Genomic DNA, 19,796 nt, shown 5'->3' on the forward strand with positions numbered 1-19,796 from the left:
TTATAATTGTTCATATTATTATAATCATAGACTTTATAACAAGTAGATAAACACACCAACATAATGTCACACTATAATAACTTATGTACCAACTATTCTGTTAAAGTAAAGTTAACTTTGAGAATTCTGCTGAAACAGAACAGAACAAATGTGTCTGAATATATTCAAATAAAGTAATCTTTATTGAACATTTGTCTGATGAACACTTTAAAAAAAAAAGATTGCATCATAACTATAAAGTTCAAATTTTTTTTATGGAAGTAATTCATGCTGAAAGTTTGTTTACCTTTAAATGTGTTGCTACGCAACAACAGACCAAAGGACATTCCAGATTCCCTCTCTGTGTCAACAGCATTCATCATTTTGAGAAAGACTTGCAAGCAAGACGGTCAGTTTTTCCATTTACAGAAAGTCAGCTGAAATCGTCCGATACATCTGATTAACGATTCAGTCTAACACCGTACGTCTGAATCGTTTACAGCACATGACATATAACCTTAAGTAGTATGCGCTCAGACTCTACAACCCAATTTTCGAGAGCTCACACTGTACGAATGAAATGACGGAGCGTTGACAATTGTTGACAAAGTTTCCTCTAAACGTCCAACGGACATCAAGGGAGGAAGGAGAGAGATGGAAGTGGAAGTTGTCGTTGGATGAAGGAAAGTTGATACAATCATAGACATCTGGATATAACGTTTCAGAAAAGTGCTGCTATGATAATCTTTGTCGTCCTGTGAATCGAAACGTACAAAGAGAAAAGAAAAACACTAAATTGGGGGGGTCCCCGACAATCGGCGAGCGGATAGGGGACGTTAAGATTGGATCGCGACCCTACGATCGTAGGGATGGAGGAATCAGACCTCAAATCAGGCTGATTATCCGACAGTGTGAGTCAGGCTTTAGATGTACGGGTTTTCGCCGGGTGCTCCGGTTTCCTCCCACAGTCCACACACGACAGGTAAACTGGTGTGTTCAATGTAACAGAAAAAGGATTAATGATGCTGATAATAATTATTAAAAAATATGTATTGTCTGAAATAAAAAAAACAACAATAAAAGAGACATTGCATTTGAATTTTCGTGCTCTTTGTGTTATTAATTTACAATTGTTTTCTTTATGCTTTCAATAAATCCACTGAAAGTGTAACATACTGTTACCTAATCCAAAAACTCTCAGGATCAGAAATTGTACATTTTGGGGTTTTAAGCTGTTCAAATAAGGGACTAGAAAAAAGAAGAATATACAGCATACTCACTGCTTATTTGAATGTCACGCAAGTGTTGCTAGATCGTGTTTATTCGGAGTAAATGAACATGCAATGTGCAGCTACGGGCAAACCAAAGCGTGCTACCATTATCCTGCTAAAACAACAGTGCAGGGTTCTCGAGACAAGGACAATTTTGTCAGTCGCTTGCCCTCAGTGCTTCATCATGGTGTGTTCCAATTTGATTACTCATGCAAACACGAGGTGAGAGGGTTTGGAGGTGTGTCGATGTAGGAGAGCAGAGGAAGCAGTGTGGCCAAACAGCAGTTTGTTTTGGTTTCATGCTGATGCTCCAGAGCGACATCTACTGGATCAAACAGTCACACATTCTTCCTTTAAGACAGTAAACTGTGTTAATGTATTTCTAAGTGTCTTTCCTGTACCTGTACGTCATCAGCATAAGGTAAAAAGACAAGAATGTGAACACAGAAGTTGTAACCGAGGCCTTTTCAACAACAAGGCAGTGCAAAAATAAACAGAGCTTTGGCTAGAAGTAAGAATATGCTGCACCTGCATAGTTCACGAGGCATCACCAACTGCAGTAGCTGTTGAAAAACATAAACGTTTTCTCAATGTGTAAATCCTGGCCATCTTTAATTAGAGCCCAAAGCACTGACAAATGTCTTTTTTTAATTAATGTGATCAGGAGTTTTGGTTTTTTTTGTTATTACAGGATTGTTCTCAATGTAATCTGCAATTTGATTACGATAATATAAAAAACAGCTGTATTTACACGTGTGGTATTTATTTCTGCGCATCATCAGAAAACAGGAGTTTGACCTCCTGATTTGCTCCACCTGTGCATCACACAGGGCAGAGAAGTGAAGATAAAGAGAAGATGGGACTTTATTCGAGCTCCTCAGAGCGACATGATGAGAGCGATGTCTTCATGTGACCGACTGTCATCACTGTCCGTTTCCTTAAACACACAGAAGAAGAAACCGGAAGTACTTCTACTTTGTGATGCTAACATGCTAAGGCTACCGGAAATGGAACACCCATACTTGAGTGTGTAGTTTGTAGGTTTCAGTCAAAGTTTACTGATGATGTCGGATAAATTACTCCTGCCGCGGTTGCTGGTGACGGCTCGTCCTCATAAACAGAGCAAGGAAAGAAAGACGGAAGCCGAGAAGGCGGTAACAAGAAGGAGATTAGATAAAGCGAGAGTGAACATCGGTCCAGCTTTTCAACGATGGAGACAACTGAAGGAGCTCAAGGGCCTGAGAAGTGATGCCATGGTTGCTCTCTTTCTGTTGGACAGGTGAGTTTTGGTTTTGTTGGAGGGGGGAATAGTTTGTCTTCATCAAATATGTCGCTTTTGATGTAGCCACATTAGCCCAATGCTAACGTTAGCTCCCCTGGCTGTGTGAGCTGGTACATGAGCTACCATTGAGCCCGTCACTTTGTGTTTGTTTTCTAGTTATGAGAAGCAAACATCGACACCGTGGAAACCCGGATTGTTGAGAGCTCCTCCCCCCGCTGGGTCAGCTGCTGCTGCGGAGTCTCTCTCTGACCTGTGAGTGCAACTTCAAGCTGATATGAACACGGCTTACATTACTGTTCTGTCTCATATGGCTCCTGTTTACTTGACCTGTTGTTTAACGTACATGAAGATGATGTTTGGCAGAGAGTGAAGAGTGAGGTGGTTCTAACTAATAAATGAGCATGGAGTGAGGTTTCCAGCGTGTAGTCTTGAAGCATGACTTTTTTACAATGTATAACTGTGGAATCAACTGGCAAACCCCAGACTTCTGTTTCTGTGCAGCAGCAACAATCCAGATGCTGACACTGTTGTGTAATCGGGTTTTCTTCACAGTGATGATGAGCTGTCAGAAGCCCCCGAGGAGACGTTTGAGCTGTTTGAGAGAAGGATGGCAGAGTACGAGGAGGAACTTCGCCTTTTGAAAGAAGAGAACGAGAGGAAACGGAAACTACTGCACGCTGTTTTCAACCCTGAAGTCCGGTTACACACAGCAGGTTTGTACACTTAGTTATTTATTAAATATCACTTTGAACTTTGTTCCATTTGTTCTTATTAATTAAAAGGAGCGGTTTCAGGAGGGACTTTAATTCCACATTAAAACTGTATTCAATGAATCCATGCTTGTTTGTTTTGATGTGCAGGCACACATGAAGTGGTGTTTTACGGTTAATTTCACAAAGCATTGTAGGTGGTAAAAGACAATTAATTTCCTGAAAGGATAGTAGGATAGGATAGTTAGTATTCATATTGAAATGTTCAGTCTACTGAGGTGACTCCACCCACTGAGACATCTTGTGCATACCCTCTATGAAGTAGTGGTTTCATCTAAAGAGGAAATTCAGGTTTTAATGAGCTTTAGTCTTTTTCACTTTTTTCACAGATGTGCAGCAGCTGGTGGTGAGTCAACACAAGGTTTCACCTGAGCAACAGGAACTGAGCCCTAGACTGGACCAGAGCGAGCCACCAAACTCAGCACAAGTTAAAGATGAAGAGAAGGAACTGTGGGGCAGACAGGAAGGAGAGCAGCTTCAAGGGCCAGAGGAGTTTGATATCAGCATGTCAACATTCAAACTTATCTCTGTGAAGACGGAAGAAGAAGAGAAACCTCAGAGCTCACAGCTTCATGAAAACCAAAGTGAAGAGAGCAGAGACACACAGCATATAAAAACAGAAGCTGACGGAGAGGACTGTGGAGGAGCAGAACCAGGCAGAGACTTTAATCCAGACAGTCATTCACAGCCAGATACTCCTCACAAGACTTCAGACTTTTCTGGATCTGATACTGATGACAGTGGTGATTGGGAGGAGAGAGATGAACCTCAGGAAGGTTTAACACTTCTGCCAAACAAAGACATAGCAGATACTCCTGACAACACTTCACTCTCTGAATCAAAGACAGATGACACAAGTTGGGCTTTGGAGGGCTCCATGAATCCTCAGGAAGATTTAAACCCTGTGCAAAACAAAGATGTACCTGTGAGTAATGTGGTATCTAATACAGGTAAAATATCAGTCAGCTCCTCTGAATGTGCTACAAGCTTCAAACAAAAGAAACTACAAGAACAAAATGGAATCCAAACAGGAGAAAAACTATTGAGTTGTAATAAATTCAGCTGTTTAGTGTGTAAAAAAATTTGTTCTAATAGATCAGCTGTTGTTAAACACATGAGGACTCACACAGGGGAGAAACCCTTCAACTGTTCAGTTTGTGGTAAAAGATTTGCACAAAATGAAAATCTGAGGCGGCACTTGGCAACTCACACAGGAGAGAAACCATTTAATTGTTCACTTTGTAATAAAAAATTTGTACGTAATGGACATCTAAAACTTCACTTGGCAGTTCACACAGGAGAGAAACCATTTAGTTGTTCACTTTGTTGTAAAAAGTTTGCAAGAAATGGAGATCTGAGGCGACACTTGGCAGTTCACACAGGAGAGAAACCATTTAGTTGTTCCTATTGTTATAAAACCTTTTCTCGCCTTGATCGTTCCAAACGTCACATGCATGTTTGTGATAGAAGGAAAAATCAAAATATCTGTAATGCCAATGTATTTCTGTAGGAATCGATCAAAAAAGGTACGACACAGCTTAACGATGTTCAGATAAAAATAAAACAGACTCTAAAATTCTTCTTTTTGTTTGATCTTTTCAGCAGACAAAGCCACATCATTAAAGTCGTTGTGCTTTATTTAGTCAATAATAGTTTTGTATGCACCGTTAACCTGAGCTGTTTGCTTTACACAGACTTCTCTGGGGTTCAGTTTTTTAACATGTTTCTGCATTAACCAAGATGTCACATGAATGTTGAGATAGATTTGGTTGCTTAAATCGTTTTTCAAGTTCTCATATTTGAAAATAAATAAACAGCCTTTTTTGCAATATTTCTTTAGTTGTGTTTTGTAAATTTATCTTGCTATTTACTGACCTCCTCATAGCGCGCTTTATGAAACATTTCAGCTGCTCCGTATGTTAAAAAATATTTCATACAAGCCAGAGATACACGTACTGATACTCACAGACGATAGTCCTTACATGTGTTCTCTTTGCAGTACAGGATTTGTACAAAAAAATGGAGCTCTGAGACAACCCCTGGCTGTACATGCAGCCAGGGGCAGCTGTGGGTCAGTGGTAGGTTTGTCCTGCAGCCACACGTTAAACTACTTGGGCGAGACACATCCATGTCCTGGTGACCTCCAGACTCAACGAGACTCAACGACTGCAATTCACTCTTCTGATAGTAACCAAACCTTTTCACACAAACACATTTTGTTCAAAACGCTGCAGCCAGACTCCTTTTCAGATGCAAAATCTATCCTCACGGCACCTTTTGACATCCTTGCACCGGCTCCCAGTTCAGAATAGATGCTTGTGTTTAAAGGCCTTCATGGCTTCACTCCAGTTTACATCACAGAACTCAGAAAACTAGGCCCCTCAGGTCATCGCATCATAGACTTCTAAACATACTACATTCTGTTTTCCTTGACACATGTTCAGCTAATTCCATTTTCTGAAGATGTTGGGTTGCTTCTTTTTTTGAGTGCAAATTAAAAGAGGGTGTAAATCATTTATCTACACTCCATATCAGTAGGTAGCGGTGATGTGCAGGAAGTCACATAAACTTCAGATGTAGAAGAGAAGAAGAATGACATGCTCTGCTTCGTATCATGTGCTTAAAGTCAGCCTTACGTCACACTTGTCATCATGATAAATGGTGACAAGCCTGGCCTGCCGGGTACCGGCTGTTGTGGAGGCAAAAACTCGGGCCTGGGAGAAGTTTGGGGAGGCCATGGAGGAGGACTTTCAGATGACCTCGAGGAAATTCTGGAGGTGGGGAGCTGCTGACCTCAACTGGGGATGTAGTCGGGCGGTGGAAGGAGTACTTCGAGGATGTCTTCAATCCCACCGTCACGTCTTCCACTAAGGAAGCAGAGGCTGAGTTCTCAGAGGTAGACTCGCCCATCATTCAACCCAAAGTCACCAAGGTGGTTGGCAAGCTCCTTGGTGGCAAGGCACTGGCTGTGGGTGAGATTTGCCCTGAGTATCTCAAGTCTCTGGATGTGCAGGGGCTGTCATGGTTGATACATATCTGTAACATCACGTGGAGGTCGGGGACAGTGCCTCTGGACTGGCAGACCAGGGTGGTGGTCCCTCTTTTCAAGAAGGGGGATGGGAGGGTGTGTTCCAACTACCGGGGAATCACACTCCTCAGCCTCCCTGGGAAAGTCTATTCCAGGGTACAGGAGAGGAGGATCCGGCCATTAGTCGAACATTGGATCCAAGAGGAACAATGCGGTTTTCGTCCTGGCCGTGGAACACTGGACCAGCTCTACACTCTCCAGCGGGTGCTCGAGGGTTCATGGGAGTTCACCCAACCAGTCCACATGTGCTTTGTGGATCTGAATATGGCGTTGGACTGTGTCCCCTGTGGTGTCCTGTGGGGGGTACTACCAGAGTTTGGGGTCTGGGGCCCTATGCTAAGGGCGGTCCGGTCCCTGTATGACTGGAGCAGGTGCTTGGTTTACATTGCCGGAAGTAAGTCGGACCTCCCATTCGGGTCTGTTTCTCTTCAAATTAATAAAATGAATGCTCTAGTCCACACTCCAGCATGATAGGTGGCGCTGTGGACCTTAAACTCTAGTTACCTGCTGTCATTAAACACACAAAGAAGAAACCGGAAGTACTTCTACTTTGTGATGCTGACACGCTAAAGCTACCGGAAATGGAACACCCATACCTGAGTGTGTAGTTTGTATGTTTCAGTCAAAGTTTACTGATGATGTCGGATAAATTACCCCTGCCGCGGTTGCTGGTGACGGCTCGTCCTCACAAACAGATGAAGGAAAGAAAGACGGAAGCCGAGAAGGCTTCAACAAAAAGCAGTTTAGATAAAGCGAGAGGACAAACCCGAGTGAACATCGGTCCAGCTTTTCAACGATGGAGACAACTGAAGGAGCTCAAGGGCCTGAGGAGTGATGCCATGGTTGCTCTCTTTCTGTTGGACAGGTGAGTTTTGGTTTTGTTTTGTTGTTCGTCTTCATCAAATATGTCGCTTTTGATGTAGCCACATTAGCCCGATGCTAACGTTAGCTCCCCTGGCTGTGTGAGCTGGTACATGAGCCCGTCACTTTGTGTTTGTTTTCTAGTTATGAGAAGCAAACATCGACACCGTGGAAACCCGGATTGTTGAGAGCTCCTCCCCCCGCTGGGTCAGCTGCTGCTGCGGAGTCTCTCTCTGACCTGTGAGTGCAACTTCAAGCTGATATGAACACGGGTTCTATTACTGTTCTGTCTCATATGGCTCCTGTTTACTTGACCTGTTGTTTAAGGTACATGAAGATGTTTGGCAGAGAGTGAAGAGTGAGGTGGTTCTAACTAATAAATGAGCATTGAGTGAGGTTTCCAGCGTGTAGTCTTGAAGCATGACTTTATTACAATACTCCCTCTACCATAACCCAAGCCCAAACACACGGGTCAGCATCACCCCATGTGTCCTATAAAATCCTTTAACACTACAGAGAGAGCCTGCATCCTAATAAAGTGCTGGAGTTGCACATTTATAGTGGTGGTTGTACTACATTTAACATTCAACAGTTTGAGTCACTCTGTGCTCCATCAAAAAGATTCTCATCAACTGGCAAACCCCAGACTTCTGTTTCTGTGCAGCAGCAACAATCCAGATGCTGACACTGTTGTGTAATCAGGTTTTCTTCACAGTGATGATGAGCTGTCAGAAGCCCCCGAGGAGACGTTTGAGAACAGGATAGCAGAGTACGAGGAGGAACTTCGCCTTTTGAAAGAAGAGAACGAGAGGAAACAGAAACTACTGGACGCTGTTTTCAACCCTAAAGTCCGGTTACACACAGCAGGTTTGTACACTTAGTTATTTATTAATTTCACACAGCATTGTAGGTGGTAAAAGACAATTAATTTCCTGAAAGGATGATCCATACTGCATCAAACCTGATAGTTAGTATTCATATTGAAATGTTCAGTCTGCTGAGGTGGACACAAAAAGTGCACACTGAATGACCACGGGGGTTCAGTCTACTGAAACTCCCTGCTGAAAAGTCTGCACTGCACACTGAACTGTGGCTATTCAGAAAGAGCCCAGGCCTGCATCAGGGGGATTTACTTCAGGCCTCCTCCCATGAGGATAGAGATTCCAGACTCCCCTCTTTCCCACATTTAGGTGTGATGTGCTGCGAGGCTTGCTGGGGGAAGGAGTCCTTCAGGTCCGTTTGCCCTTTTTATTGGTTCCTGACACCACTATGAGTGCAGTGACTCCACCCAATGAGACATCTCTTGCATACCCTCTAAGAAGTAGTGCTATCAGTGGTTTCATCTAAAGAGGAAATTCAGGTTTTTATGAGCTTTATTCTTTTTCACTTTTTTTCACAGATGTGCAGCAGCTGGTGGTGAGTCAACACAAGGTTTCCCCTGAGCAGCAGGATCCGAGCCCTAGACTGGACCAGAGCGAGCCATCAAACTCACCACCAATGAAAGATGAAGAGAAGGAACTGTGGGGCAGACAGGAAGGAGAGCAGCTTCAAGGGCCAGAGGAGTTTGATATCAGCATGTTAACATTCCAACTTGTCCCCGTGAAGAAGGAGGAAGAAGACGAAGAGAAACCTCAGAACTCACAGCTTCATGAAAACCAAACTGAAGAGAGCAGAGACACACAGCATATAAAAACAGAAGCTGATGGAGAGGACTGTGGAGGAGCAGAACCAGGCAGAGACTTTAATCCAGACAGTAATTTACAGCCAGATACTCCTCACAAGACTTCAGACTTTTCTGGATCTGATACTGATGACAGTGGTGATTGGGAGGAGAGAGATGAACCTCAGGAAGGTTTAAAACTTCTGCCAAACAAAGACAGAGCAGATACTCCTGACAACACTTCACTCTCTGAATCAAAGACAGATGACACAAGTTGGGCTTTGGAGGGCTCCATGAATCCTCAGGAAGATTTAAACCCTGTGCAAAACAAAGATGTACCTGTGAGTAATGTGGTATGTAATACAGGTAAAATATCAGTCAGCTCCTCTGAATGTGCTACAAGCTTCAAACAAAAGAAACTACAAGAACAAAATGGAATCCAAACAGGAGGAAAACTATTGAGTTGTAACAAATTCAGCTGTTCAGTGTGTAAAAAAAGTTGTTTGTCTAGAGCAGCAGTTGTGATACACATGAGGACTCACACAGGGGAGAAACCCTTCAACTGTTCAGTTTGTGGTAAAAGATTTGCACAAAATTTACATCTGAAGTCTCATTTGGCAGTTCACACAGGAGAGAAACCATTTAGTTGTTCAGTTTGTGGTAAAAGTTTTGCACGAAAAGGAGATTTGAAACTCCACTTGGCAGTTCACACAGGAGAGAAACCATTTAGTTGTTCAGTTTGTGGTAAAAGATTTGCACGAAATGTTGGTCTGATTTGCCACTCTGCTGTTCACACAGGGGAGAAACCATTTAGTTGTTCAGTTTGTGCTAAAAGTTTTGCACGAAAGGGAGATTTGAAACTCCACTTGGCTGTTCACACAGAAGAGAAACCATTTAGCTGTTTAGTTTGTGGTAAAACGTTTGCACAAAATGGATATCTGAGGCGACACTGTGTCGTTCATACAGGAGAGAAACCATTTAGCTGTTCAGTTTGTGGTAAAACGTTTGCACAAAATCAACATCTGAAACGCCACTTGGCTGTTCACACAGGAGAGAAACCATTTAGTTGTTCAATATGCGATAAAACATTTGCACAAAATGGAGCTCTGAAACGCCACTTGGCAGTTCACACAGGAGAAAAACCATTTAGTTGTTCACTTTGTGGTAAAAAGTTTGCAAAAAATGCACGTCTGAAGTCCCACTTGGCTGTTCACACAGGAGAGAAACCATTTAGTTGTTCACTTTGTGGTAAAATATTTGCACTAAATGTACGTCTGAAGTCCCACATGGCAGTTCACACAGAAGAGAAACCATTTAGTTGTTCAGTTTGTGGTAAAAAGTTTGCACAAAATGGATATCTACAGCGACACTTGTCAGTTCACACAGATGAGAAACCATTTAGTTGTTCATATTGTTGTAAAACATTTTCTCGCCTTGATCGTTCCGAATGTCACAGGCTTGTTTGTGTAAGAAGGAAAATTCAGAATGTCTGTAATGCCAACTAATTCCTGTTGGAATCGATCAAATAAGGTAAGACACACATGATAAAGTGTGTGACTTTTCCCTGCTGTTGCTGCATGCTTCCTGATGCAGTTGAATGCAGTGATTATTCTCCAAACAGAGGAGAAAACATTCAGTTTCCTTGTTTGCATTAAAAGATACATCAACTATAAGGCATCATGTGATCAGCACCCCTTTCTCCAAGTGATTACTGTCTGAGCTGGAAAAAGCTGGTTTTGACCACTGAGGTGATCTTCACGTTTCTCTTTGTTTGTACGTTATTCATATTCTACTTTCTTTGGTACATGTTCAACTATTTCCATTTTGAGACGATGTTGGGTTTGTTCTATTTTTTGGGTAAATCATTTATCCACACTCCATATCAATATGTGGTGGTAATGTGCAGGAAGTCACATGAACTTCAGACATAGAAGAGAAGAAGAATGACACGCTTCACTTTGTATCATGTGCTTAAAATCAGCCTTACGTCTCAGCTGTCATCATGATAAATGTTAAAGTGAACATTAGAGCTATTTAACTTCGACCTCTATAATTACAAATATTGGTCCTCTTTATTTTTTTTTACCTTAATAGTTACTAATGTTAGTGAGAATTACGAGTCTCTTAGTTGTTACTGCTAATGCTATACTTATACATGCATGATTACTGACATTGTAGCTGAACGTCTACACCATCAATGTATTTTTTTCTCCATTAAACAGTTTGTCTCGATCTCCTCTCAAGCCCGTCACACTTTCATCAGACGGCTGGTTCTGCTTGGGGTCTCTGCCTCTTAAAGGAAGTTTTTTCTTGTCACTGTAACTTCGCTCCATGCTGCCAAGTGCTGTGCTCATGGTGGATTAATTTTAGGTCTTTATAAATAATACAACAAAGAGAAAAAGTCTGCAGATAGCGTGTTGGTGCTATAAAAAACACACTGAAATTGAGTCCATGAGAGTGCATTTTATTTGAATGTTTGACACGTTTTATAAAGTGTTTTAGTAAAACGACTAATACACATACAACGTTGTAAAACAAATGTAGACGTAAGTTGACATAAAATAGTTTTACACAATTTAAATGAATGTTAATCATTATATTATATGCCAAAAGGATTGTGCCTGAAACAAAAAAGACAACAAAAAAACTCCTCACCACAGCTGAAAGATAAGAAGGCAAAACAAACGACTGAAGGTGGAATCAAGTTTTGCCCTCACTGTTTCGATCTCTCTGAAACAAAACGGCTCAACTATCATCTCTACAGCTTTGGTTATCTTTGCTGCTCTCACAGACACACTTGTTTCTTCTCATACTCGAGGTGAGTGAATGTTTTGTCGCACATGTTGCATTTAAATGATGCGTTTCTCCCCTGTGTGGACAGTCTGGGTTTTTTCAGAATTACTTTCTGTGAAAATCCTTTCCCACAAACCGAACAGATAAATGGTCTCTCTCCAGACTGAACAGCAAAGTGTCATCTCGTATGTCCCTTTTGGGAAAATCTCTTACCACAACCCAAACAGCCGAATGGTTTCACTGCCGTGTGGACTCTCATGTGATCGAACAAACTTTTTTTAATTCTGAAACTTGCTCTACAAACTACACAGATGAAAGCTTTTTCTCCTGTGTGGACCTTTAAGTGTGCGAACAAATTGGAGCTCTGTGTGAACCCTGATCCACAGTAAGAGCAACTGTAGGGTTTCTCTCCTGTGTGGGTTTTGTTTTCTTTCAATCACAAGTGCCCCACTTGTTTTATGTCTAGTGAGATTGTGACGGATCTCCCACATTTACGATTAAACAGATTGATTCAGTGTGTTGAGGGCTTCTATCTGCTCTTTTGTAAATCGTCACGAGGTGAAACTTGATATGAATTTACGCTACACAAATAATGATTGAGCGATACCACCGCCCCCCAGTAGGTGGTGCTTTGCACCTTAACGTTGGTTTACGACCCCCTAATAAACATAGAGAAGAAGAAGACTCGACATGGAACCGGATGTTGTTTTCTTGCTGGATGGAATCAGGCGAAGAGGTCGGCAGAGTCTGAGTCCGATTTTTCAGCTTTTCTAAACCTTTACTTAAAAGGATCAACATGAACACGCCACAGTAGACATTATGCTCGTATATAAATACATCTGAATTATTTCGTAGTGCCCCACCAAGCTAACACCGTTAGCCTAGCTTGCTAGCTGGAAAAAGAACAGAGCTTATGTGTCTTTAAAAATGTCTAAAGTCCAAATGCTGAGATCTTTTGTCAACCAGAGGCTGACCGCAGCTGCTGAGGAGATATTTGAGCTGTTTGAGAAAACGATATCAGACTATGAAGAGGAAATCTGTCGATCAAAAGAGAAACAGAAGAAGAAGAAACGAGTGGATGAGGAGCTCGAGTTCCACACAGCAGGTCTGTTCCTCTCCGTGTTACTGATCATCATCTGCTGCTGCTTCATTCACCGAGTGTGACCAGTGTTCTTACTTTAAACAAGCCTTTCTGTGTGGATTTATTTCTCTGACAAAAAAGGAGTCCTTGTAAGTTATCTTACAACCTTGAGTAATCCCAAACACAACATGTCACTTCATAACCCCATTCCCTCTCTTCAAAACAACACACTCACTTCTAGTAATCTTCTGTCTTCCAGAGCTTCAAATAAACTCTGTGATCAAATGAAGTGTGGCACGGAGCGCTCACAAACAAACTGGATTTTGGAGGTCAAAGTACATGTTGCCTAGCTTGAGTTTGACCCTTTGTCTTTAGCTAAAAAAGATTTATTCAAACTTGTAGATAGTTTTCTTTTTGCATTTCTGCCCAGAGTGGAATGAAAAATTTTCTGTATTGCCAGGAAGTGTTGATACTAATGCTTTAAACGCTAACAGGGAATTTGTGTTAAAGTCTGTTTGTATTTTATTACTTTCAGAATTCCAGCAGTTGGCGGTGAGAAAAGAAGAGGTTCCCCCTGAGCAACAAGATTGGAGCCCCACCCTGGACCAAGAGGGGCTTCAAGAACCCTCCCACATTAAAGAGGAACAAGAGGAAATCTGGAGCAGTCAGGAGGGAGAGAAGCTTCAAATGCCGGTGGAGGCTGATATCATTAAGTTCACATTCACTCCTTTCCCGCTAGTGAGGTGTAAAGAAGATCCTGGAGAGAAACCTCAGACCTCACAGCTTCATCAAATCCAAATGCTAAAGAACAGAGAGCATCGGAAAACAGAAGCAGATGACGAGAACTCTGGAGGATCAGAACCAGACAGAGACTATATCCCAGATAATTATTTACATCCTACAACTTCACACTCCTTTAGATCCAGTGCTGATCACGTTAGTTTTCCCTTTGAAAGAAGAAGTGACCCCCAATCAGGTTTAAACCCTCTGCAGAACAAGGATAAAGGAGTGAAGCCATTCTGCTGCTCAGTTTGTGGTAAAAGATACCCTCAGAAAAAATCCTTAGCGAATCATATGCGGCTTCATTCAGAGGGGAAATTTTTCACTTGCTCCATTTGTAAAAAGGCTTTCCCATGGAAAAGAGACGTTGTAACACATATGAGAATCCACACCGGAGAGAAACCCTTCAGTTGCTCCTTCTGTGGCTCAAGGTTCTCTCAAAGCTCGCATCTGACCTTACACTTGAGAGTTCATACAGGAGAGAAACCTTTCACCTGCTCCGTATGCAATTCAAGTTTCAGTGCCAGGAAAAGTTTAGTCGATCACATGACCACCCACACTGGAGAGAAACCACACAAGTGTTCCATTTGTGGTAAAAGATTTGCACAAAACGGCGCTCTTAGGCGCCACATGGCTGTCCACACGGGGGAAAAACCATTCAACTGCAGCGTGTGTGATAAAAAATTCACTCGGCTCGAGCACGTCAAAAATCACAAGTGTGCTGGTGAGAGTAGCAAAAATAAGTGAAGATGCAGAAATGCTTGTTGAGTGAAATGTTGCTCAACACTGATTAGCAATACTTTTAGCTTATCTTTTTTTAGCTAAGATAAAGACACTCATTTTAATGATTGTATTTGTTTGAATGCTATTTTGTCATTGTGTGGACACTGTGCTTCTCGAAAATACCTGTATCCATAAATTAAACATTTATTTAAACGTTAATCACAATGTCTTCAAGTATTGTGTTCCTCCTTCACAGCACCTGATCGACATTTAGATTTAGAGCCCAAGAATTGAGTAAAACTACGGAGCATGAAGTGGCCGTGTCGTCTCTTATAGCGGTCAGTCTGCAGAGGGCGCACAACGGTTTGTTCTGCAATTCATGCAGAACTTCCGAGATACAAAACAAAGGATTTCATGAGACAACTTCATACCTCTTATACAGGTTTCTCTTCTACCAGGGCAGCTTTCTCCTGGCGGCCCTACAGTGTTCAGCCTCCCAGAAGTCTTTCAGAGAGCTGGCCAATCAGAGGAAAGTGAGGATAGCGGCTTTAAAGAGACAGCAGCAGAGAAACAAACTGTTTCAGTCAGAGGCTGAGATGACAGGTTTTTACTAATGAAGAATCTTCACTGGAAGAGCTTGGGTAGCTTCTTGCTCCATGCATGGTGTGTTTTTGCAGTTTTTAAAATCTGCACCATGAATACTGGACGGCCTTTTATTGTAGGCAAAATCTTTAGTCTGACATTGTTCAGCATGATTCATAATATTTGACCATTCAGTAACATTCATGAAGCTCATGTTGATTGAAAGCTACGGACTGCCTGGAGGAGGAGGAGCAAGTGGGGGAAAAGTGACGGACGTGTTGAGAAGGGAATCCCACTTAAAGCCTCACAAGCGAACAAATTATTTCCCTTAATTTTAAAACATAAAGACTTCTGGATTCAGTTGATTTATTTGAATGAAACATAAGACATGAGTAGCAAAAGTGGTCAAGGTTCAGAATGTATTATGAACTTAGTGAGTCCTTTCTGTGTTTCCTCAATGAAACAGAGGCATCAAGAGTTCACAAGTTCAAAAAACCCTCTAAACATGCACCTGAGCACTGACAGATGAGCAATACAGGAACACCCCTTTAAAATCAAATGTGTTAAAATGCAGCTGCTAAAATTACAAAAAATATAAAGTTTCTAAATTGCGTCCATGAAATCAGTAGCACAGAAATTGAAAAGTGGAACCTGACACGTGCCGGCGGGGATCCACAACCCCGGCACGAAGGGGCTTCCATATGTCGGTGCTGCTTACTCAGTGAACTCTGAAAGAAGTTGGATTATGAATGATTTAACAAGTGAACATGTTTGTACCAAAAACGCAGACAAATACAAAATTTAACAAGAACATGTGACTTTGTCAAAATTGATATAAAAGTTACTCAGTTTGGTCCTGCTTCCAGACTCGACTCCTCAGGTATCTCTGGTCCTTCACTTTTATGGGCCGTGGCAAGTCATGTGTCGTTTCAGACTCGGACTATATGCAAAGCTTTTCCCACACACCAAACAACCAAACGGTTTCGCTACACTATGAACATTCATGTGTTGTAACAAAGTCCCGCTGTGTGCAAACATTTTCCCACAAACTAAACATTTAAATGGTTTCTCTCCGGTGTGTATTCTCATGTGTATCTTCAGGTTATTACGTGCAAATCTTTTCCCACAAACAGAACAACTGTACGGTTTCTCCCCAGTATGCTTTCTCATATGTATGACCATATCTGATCTGCGTCCAAAAGCCGATTTGCACACTGAGCACGCAAAAGGTTTTCCTCCTTTCTGAGTTCTTCGTTGTTCCACCAAAGGTGAATTGTTTTCTGAATGACCTATCACGTGGTTCTTTAGGTCAGTCTCAGATCCAGATCCATAAAGGTGGGAATTCTTGTCAGGAGTAGCTGGCTGTAAATGACTGTCTGGATTAAAGTCTTGGTCTAGTTCTGATCCTCTACAGTCCTCTCCATCAGCTTCTGTTTTCACAGGCTCTGTGTCTCTGCTCTCTTCAGCGTTGCTTTCGTTGAGTTGTGAGGACTGGGGGTTCTCTTCGTCTTCACTCTTCACAGCGACAGGAGTGAACCTTGATAACATGCTGATGTCAGCCTCTTCTGGTCCTTCCAGCTGCTCTCCCTCCTCCTCCTCTTTAATGTGGGGGGGTTCTGGTGGATCCTGCTGGTTCAGACTGGAGCCTCTTTCCTGCTGCTCAGGGGGAACCTCTTCTTTTATCCCCGTCAGCTGCTCGACGTCTGTGGAGAACAACAAAACTCAGACCTAAAACTCTTCCTGACAAATGTTTTGCATTTCTATCTTGGATGTAGGAAGAGATATTGTACCAGAGTTAGCTTGGTGCATTTTTTTGTATTTATCACCGCAGGTAATAAATAATTTAATATTTTTAATATTTATTTATACAGGTAATAAATCATCAGATCTTCAAGAACAAACCTGCTGTGTGTAAGCGGACTTCAGGCTTAAGCACTGCCTCCAGGAGTTTGTGTTGTCGCTCGTTTTCCTCTTTCAGATGACACATCTGCTCATCGTACTCTGAGATCGTTTTCTCCAGCAGCTCAAAAATCTCCTCCGCAGCTGCACTCAGCCTCTGCTTCACAAAACACCTCAGCCTTCGGACTTCAGACATCTTTACAACATTTACAGCCACTTTTCCAACAACAACAACAACACTCCGAGTTAATTTGAGATGAACTGCGTGGCTACGTTCTGTTAGCTAGCTAGCTTCTAGATCTGAATTTGTACTAATATATGGTTGCAAGTTAGCAAGCTAAGCTAACTTCCGGTCACATTCGGTGCTCAATTGAGGCGAGTTGAAGGTTGTTTAACCTCAAACAGTGGCTGGATCTCAGTTCCCTTATTTGCACCGAGTGTCCTCCGAGTTGTCTCCTCCACTTGCGTCTTAGTCCCGCCCACCAGAGATGCACGGAGGAAACGAAGCCGAGGAGAGAGGACCGAGGAAATCAGCTTTAAGAGACATGAGACGTCGTTTCCTCGACAGCGTCACATGACGCGACATCAGCTGATCACGTTCTGCTGTCAATCAGCCGAACAGCTGTTTATGTCCACACACACACACACACACACACACACACACACACACACACACACACACACACACACACACACACACACACACACACACACACACACACACACACACACACACACACACACACACACACACACACACACACACACACACACACACACTGTATTATTTCTAATCAAATACACACTGTTACAGTGTTTAGTGTCTTTACCTGATAAAAAAAAACACCTGAAGAACAACCTGCAGTCTACTCATAACCAAAAGGACAGTTTCTACTGACTCAAAGATTTCATTTTGAATTGTCTATAATTATTGATTATTATTAAACAGTTTGGACTGAACCTAGCCTGTATTTAGACAACCAACTCTGTATTTTATAAACAGATATTTATGTGTCAGGATACTGAAAATGATTGATTAGAATCTAAATGATGAAACGTTCAGAAGATAAATAAGTGAGAATATAAAACGGACTCCTCTTCATCAGACTCTTTTTAATCCCAGCTCATCACAGAGCGACTCTTTACAAACTCACTGATGTTCATCATCAGTTTAAATGTCCCACGCTCCGTTTAGCCTCTTTTTAATCTCCCTCTTTTCTCCCATATTAAACTCTGTTTCACTGAAGTCTGATCCTGTGCAGCGTCCAATCAGTGAGTGATATATGAGAAGGGGGCGTGTCTGTCAGTGAAAAGACTTCCGTGAAGTCAGCTCTCGTGTCTCCTCGGTCATCGCTCCTCGGATCAGCCTCCTCTCTCCTCGATCCTCTCTCCTCCGTTCACTATTAGAGCTTTGGGACGATCCTCAACATGGCGGCTTTGGAACTACTTCCCGTTCGGCCGAGGACCGAGGAGACTGCAAATAAGACACTTGGGATGTACCCAGTGACTCGGGGAGTTCTCTTTCAACACTCGAAAGGCCGGTGTAGTTAACGGGCTAGCAAACTGTTCATAGAACGAGTTAACCGCTCGGTCGCCGAACGCTACCTGCAGTCTACACAAGCCGACTGAGCCAGTAGCTGGTCTGTCCCCAAACAGTAGCTACCGCGGCTAGCCACCATACTAGCCGCCGCAGTTAAGTCACCAAACTAGCTGTCACAGTTGGCAGTGGCACAGTGGCCTTTATAGATGAAGCTTCCTGACACGGTGCTTACACTTTTCTCTCGCTATGGAAAAGGGCAAGCTGCCGGCCTGGCTGTGCACGTGTGGGAACAAGATAGCCGGGGCAGCAACACGCCCGGGACGCACTGTCAACCCAGGCTACTTGTGAACACTGTGCGCGCTTTTCTCTGAAAACTCGCCGTCGCAGGCTGGCACGCCAAGCCAACCTGTCGAGGGTTACCCCCCTATGTTGGGGGTTACCACGCAGCCACATCAGGGGACTTCAGAGGATGCCCAGGGTGATGCTGACGCCACCGCTCTGGGCGCTACTGATAGCTGGGGCGACCAGCTTGACGCCATAGCCCCACTAGACGACCCCAACGATCTCGAAGCGAGCCAGAGGGCGGAGCAAGTAGACGTCGAGGACACTGACTCCGACTTCGGGGGAGTGACCCTTAGCTTCGGTTCCGATGAGGATGATGAGGACTATAGGGAGCCTTTCAGCGCCTCAGCCGGCGGCTGTGGGTGGCACGTGCAGCGGCAACACAGACCCGCCTGTCAACGCGGACCTGCATGAAACCTGCAAGAGGGCAGCTGCAAAGCTGGGCATTGCGTGGCCTGAAGTCTTCACTGAGACCACCACGTCTCGCTACGAAGGAAAGAGGCTGCCGAAGGCAAAACTCTCTACCAGGTAGCACCTCCCGATCTTCCCAGAGTGCCTGGAGGAGGCTACCTGATCCTGGAGCAACCCCCTGACCGCAAAAAACCCCGTCCAGGGTGGGTCAGCTTCAGACTGGGCCGACATGGAAGAAAGGGGATTTTCACATCTACCTCCAGTCGAACCTCTGTTGGCGTCTCACCTCCACCCCTCCCAAAAGTCCACCATGACTTCTGCGAGCCCCTCTCTGCCTTCAAGAGCTGATTGTATAGCTGAGAAAGGCTATAAGGCGGTGGCTATGTCTGTCAGGGCCCTAAACGCATCATCCCTGCTGCTGGCTTACCAGGCGGAGTTGGAGGACGACATGGCAACCTCTCCTACCCTGTGGGAAGAGCTGTGCGTGGTTACGGACCTCTGCCTGCGGCTTCACAGGTGTGCTGTGCAGTCCTCTGGGAGGGCTATGGCCCTGACGGTCTCTCAGGAGAGGGCGAGATGGCTCAACCTGTCCAGCCTCTCTCACAAGGAGAAGACCCAGCTTCTCGATGTGCCCGTGGACCCGAAAGGCTTATTCGGCCCGGCGGAGGCCACGATGCAGAGACGCTGCGAGGAAAAGAAGAAAGAGGGAGAAGCACTGCAGCTGTGTGTGTGTG

The 19,796-nt window shown here is 43.5% G+C and overlaps 3 protein-coding genes across 6 annotated transcripts; 2 read left to right on the forward strand and 1 right to left on the reverse strand.

The window, feature by feature from the left end:
• The first annotated feature begins 2,208 nt into the window (after positions 1-2,208).
• LOC306839937 (uncharacterized protein) lies at positions 2,209-10,448 on the forward strand. Of its 3 annotated transcripts, none has more exons than XM_079368889.1 (4): positions 2,209-2,529; positions 2,689-2,784; positions 3,085-3,245; positions 8,651-10,448. In XM_079368889.1, exons 1-4 carry the CDS (start codon positions 2,312-2,314, stop codon positions 10,414-10,416), a joined length of 2,241 nt encoding a protein of 746 aa, XP_079225015.1. In that variant the 5' UTR covers positions 2,209-2,311; the 3' UTR covers positions 10,417-10,448. The 3 variants fall into 3 exon arrangements, with proteins under 3 accessions (XP_079225015.1, XP_079225016.1, XP_079225014.1); XM_079368890.1 differs by lacking the exon at positions 8,651-10,448 and adding an exon at positions 3,632-4,859; XM_079368888.1 differs by lacking the exons at positions 2,209-2,529; positions 2,689-2,784; positions 3,085-3,245 and adding exons at positions 6,923-7,255; positions 7,396-7,491; positions 7,967-8,118.
• Positions 10,449-11,505: 1,057 nt separating this feature from the next.
• On the forward strand, positions 11,506-14,507 carry LOC306838984 (uncharacterized protein). The gene is made up of 2 exons (XM_079367424.1): positions 11,506-12,809; positions 13,321-14,507. Exons 1-2 carry the CDS (start codon positions 12,632-12,634, stop codon positions 14,310-14,312), a joined length of 1,170 nt encoding a protein of 389 aa, XP_079223550.1. The 5' UTR covers positions 11,506-12,631; the 3' UTR covers positions 14,313-14,507.
• Positions 14,508-15,366: 859 nt separating this feature from the next.
• Positions 15,367-17,613, reverse strand: LOC306838985 (uncharacterized protein). Of its 2 annotated transcripts, XM_079367426.1 has the most exons (3): positions 17,166-17,613; positions 16,773-16,965; positions 15,367-16,573 (listed from the first exon to the last, which is right to left on the reverse strand). In XM_079367426.1, exons 2-3 carry the CDS (start codon positions 16,963-16,965, stop codon positions 15,771-15,773), a joined length of 996 nt encoding a protein of 331 aa, XP_079223552.1. In that variant the 5' UTR covers positions 17,166-17,613; the 3' UTR covers positions 15,367-15,770. The 2 variants fall into 2 exon arrangements, with proteins under 2 accessions (XP_079223552.1, XP_079223551.1); XM_079367425.1 differs by having other exon boundaries at positions 16,773-17,611.
• Between the last annotated feature and the right edge of the window lie 2,183 nt (positions 17,614-19,796).

This window comes from Symphodus melops (assembly GCF_947650265.1).
Source record: "Symphodus melops genome assembly, chromosome: 18".
NCBI lineage: Eukaryota > Metazoa > Chordata > Actinopteri > Labriformes > Labridae > Symphodus > Symphodus melops.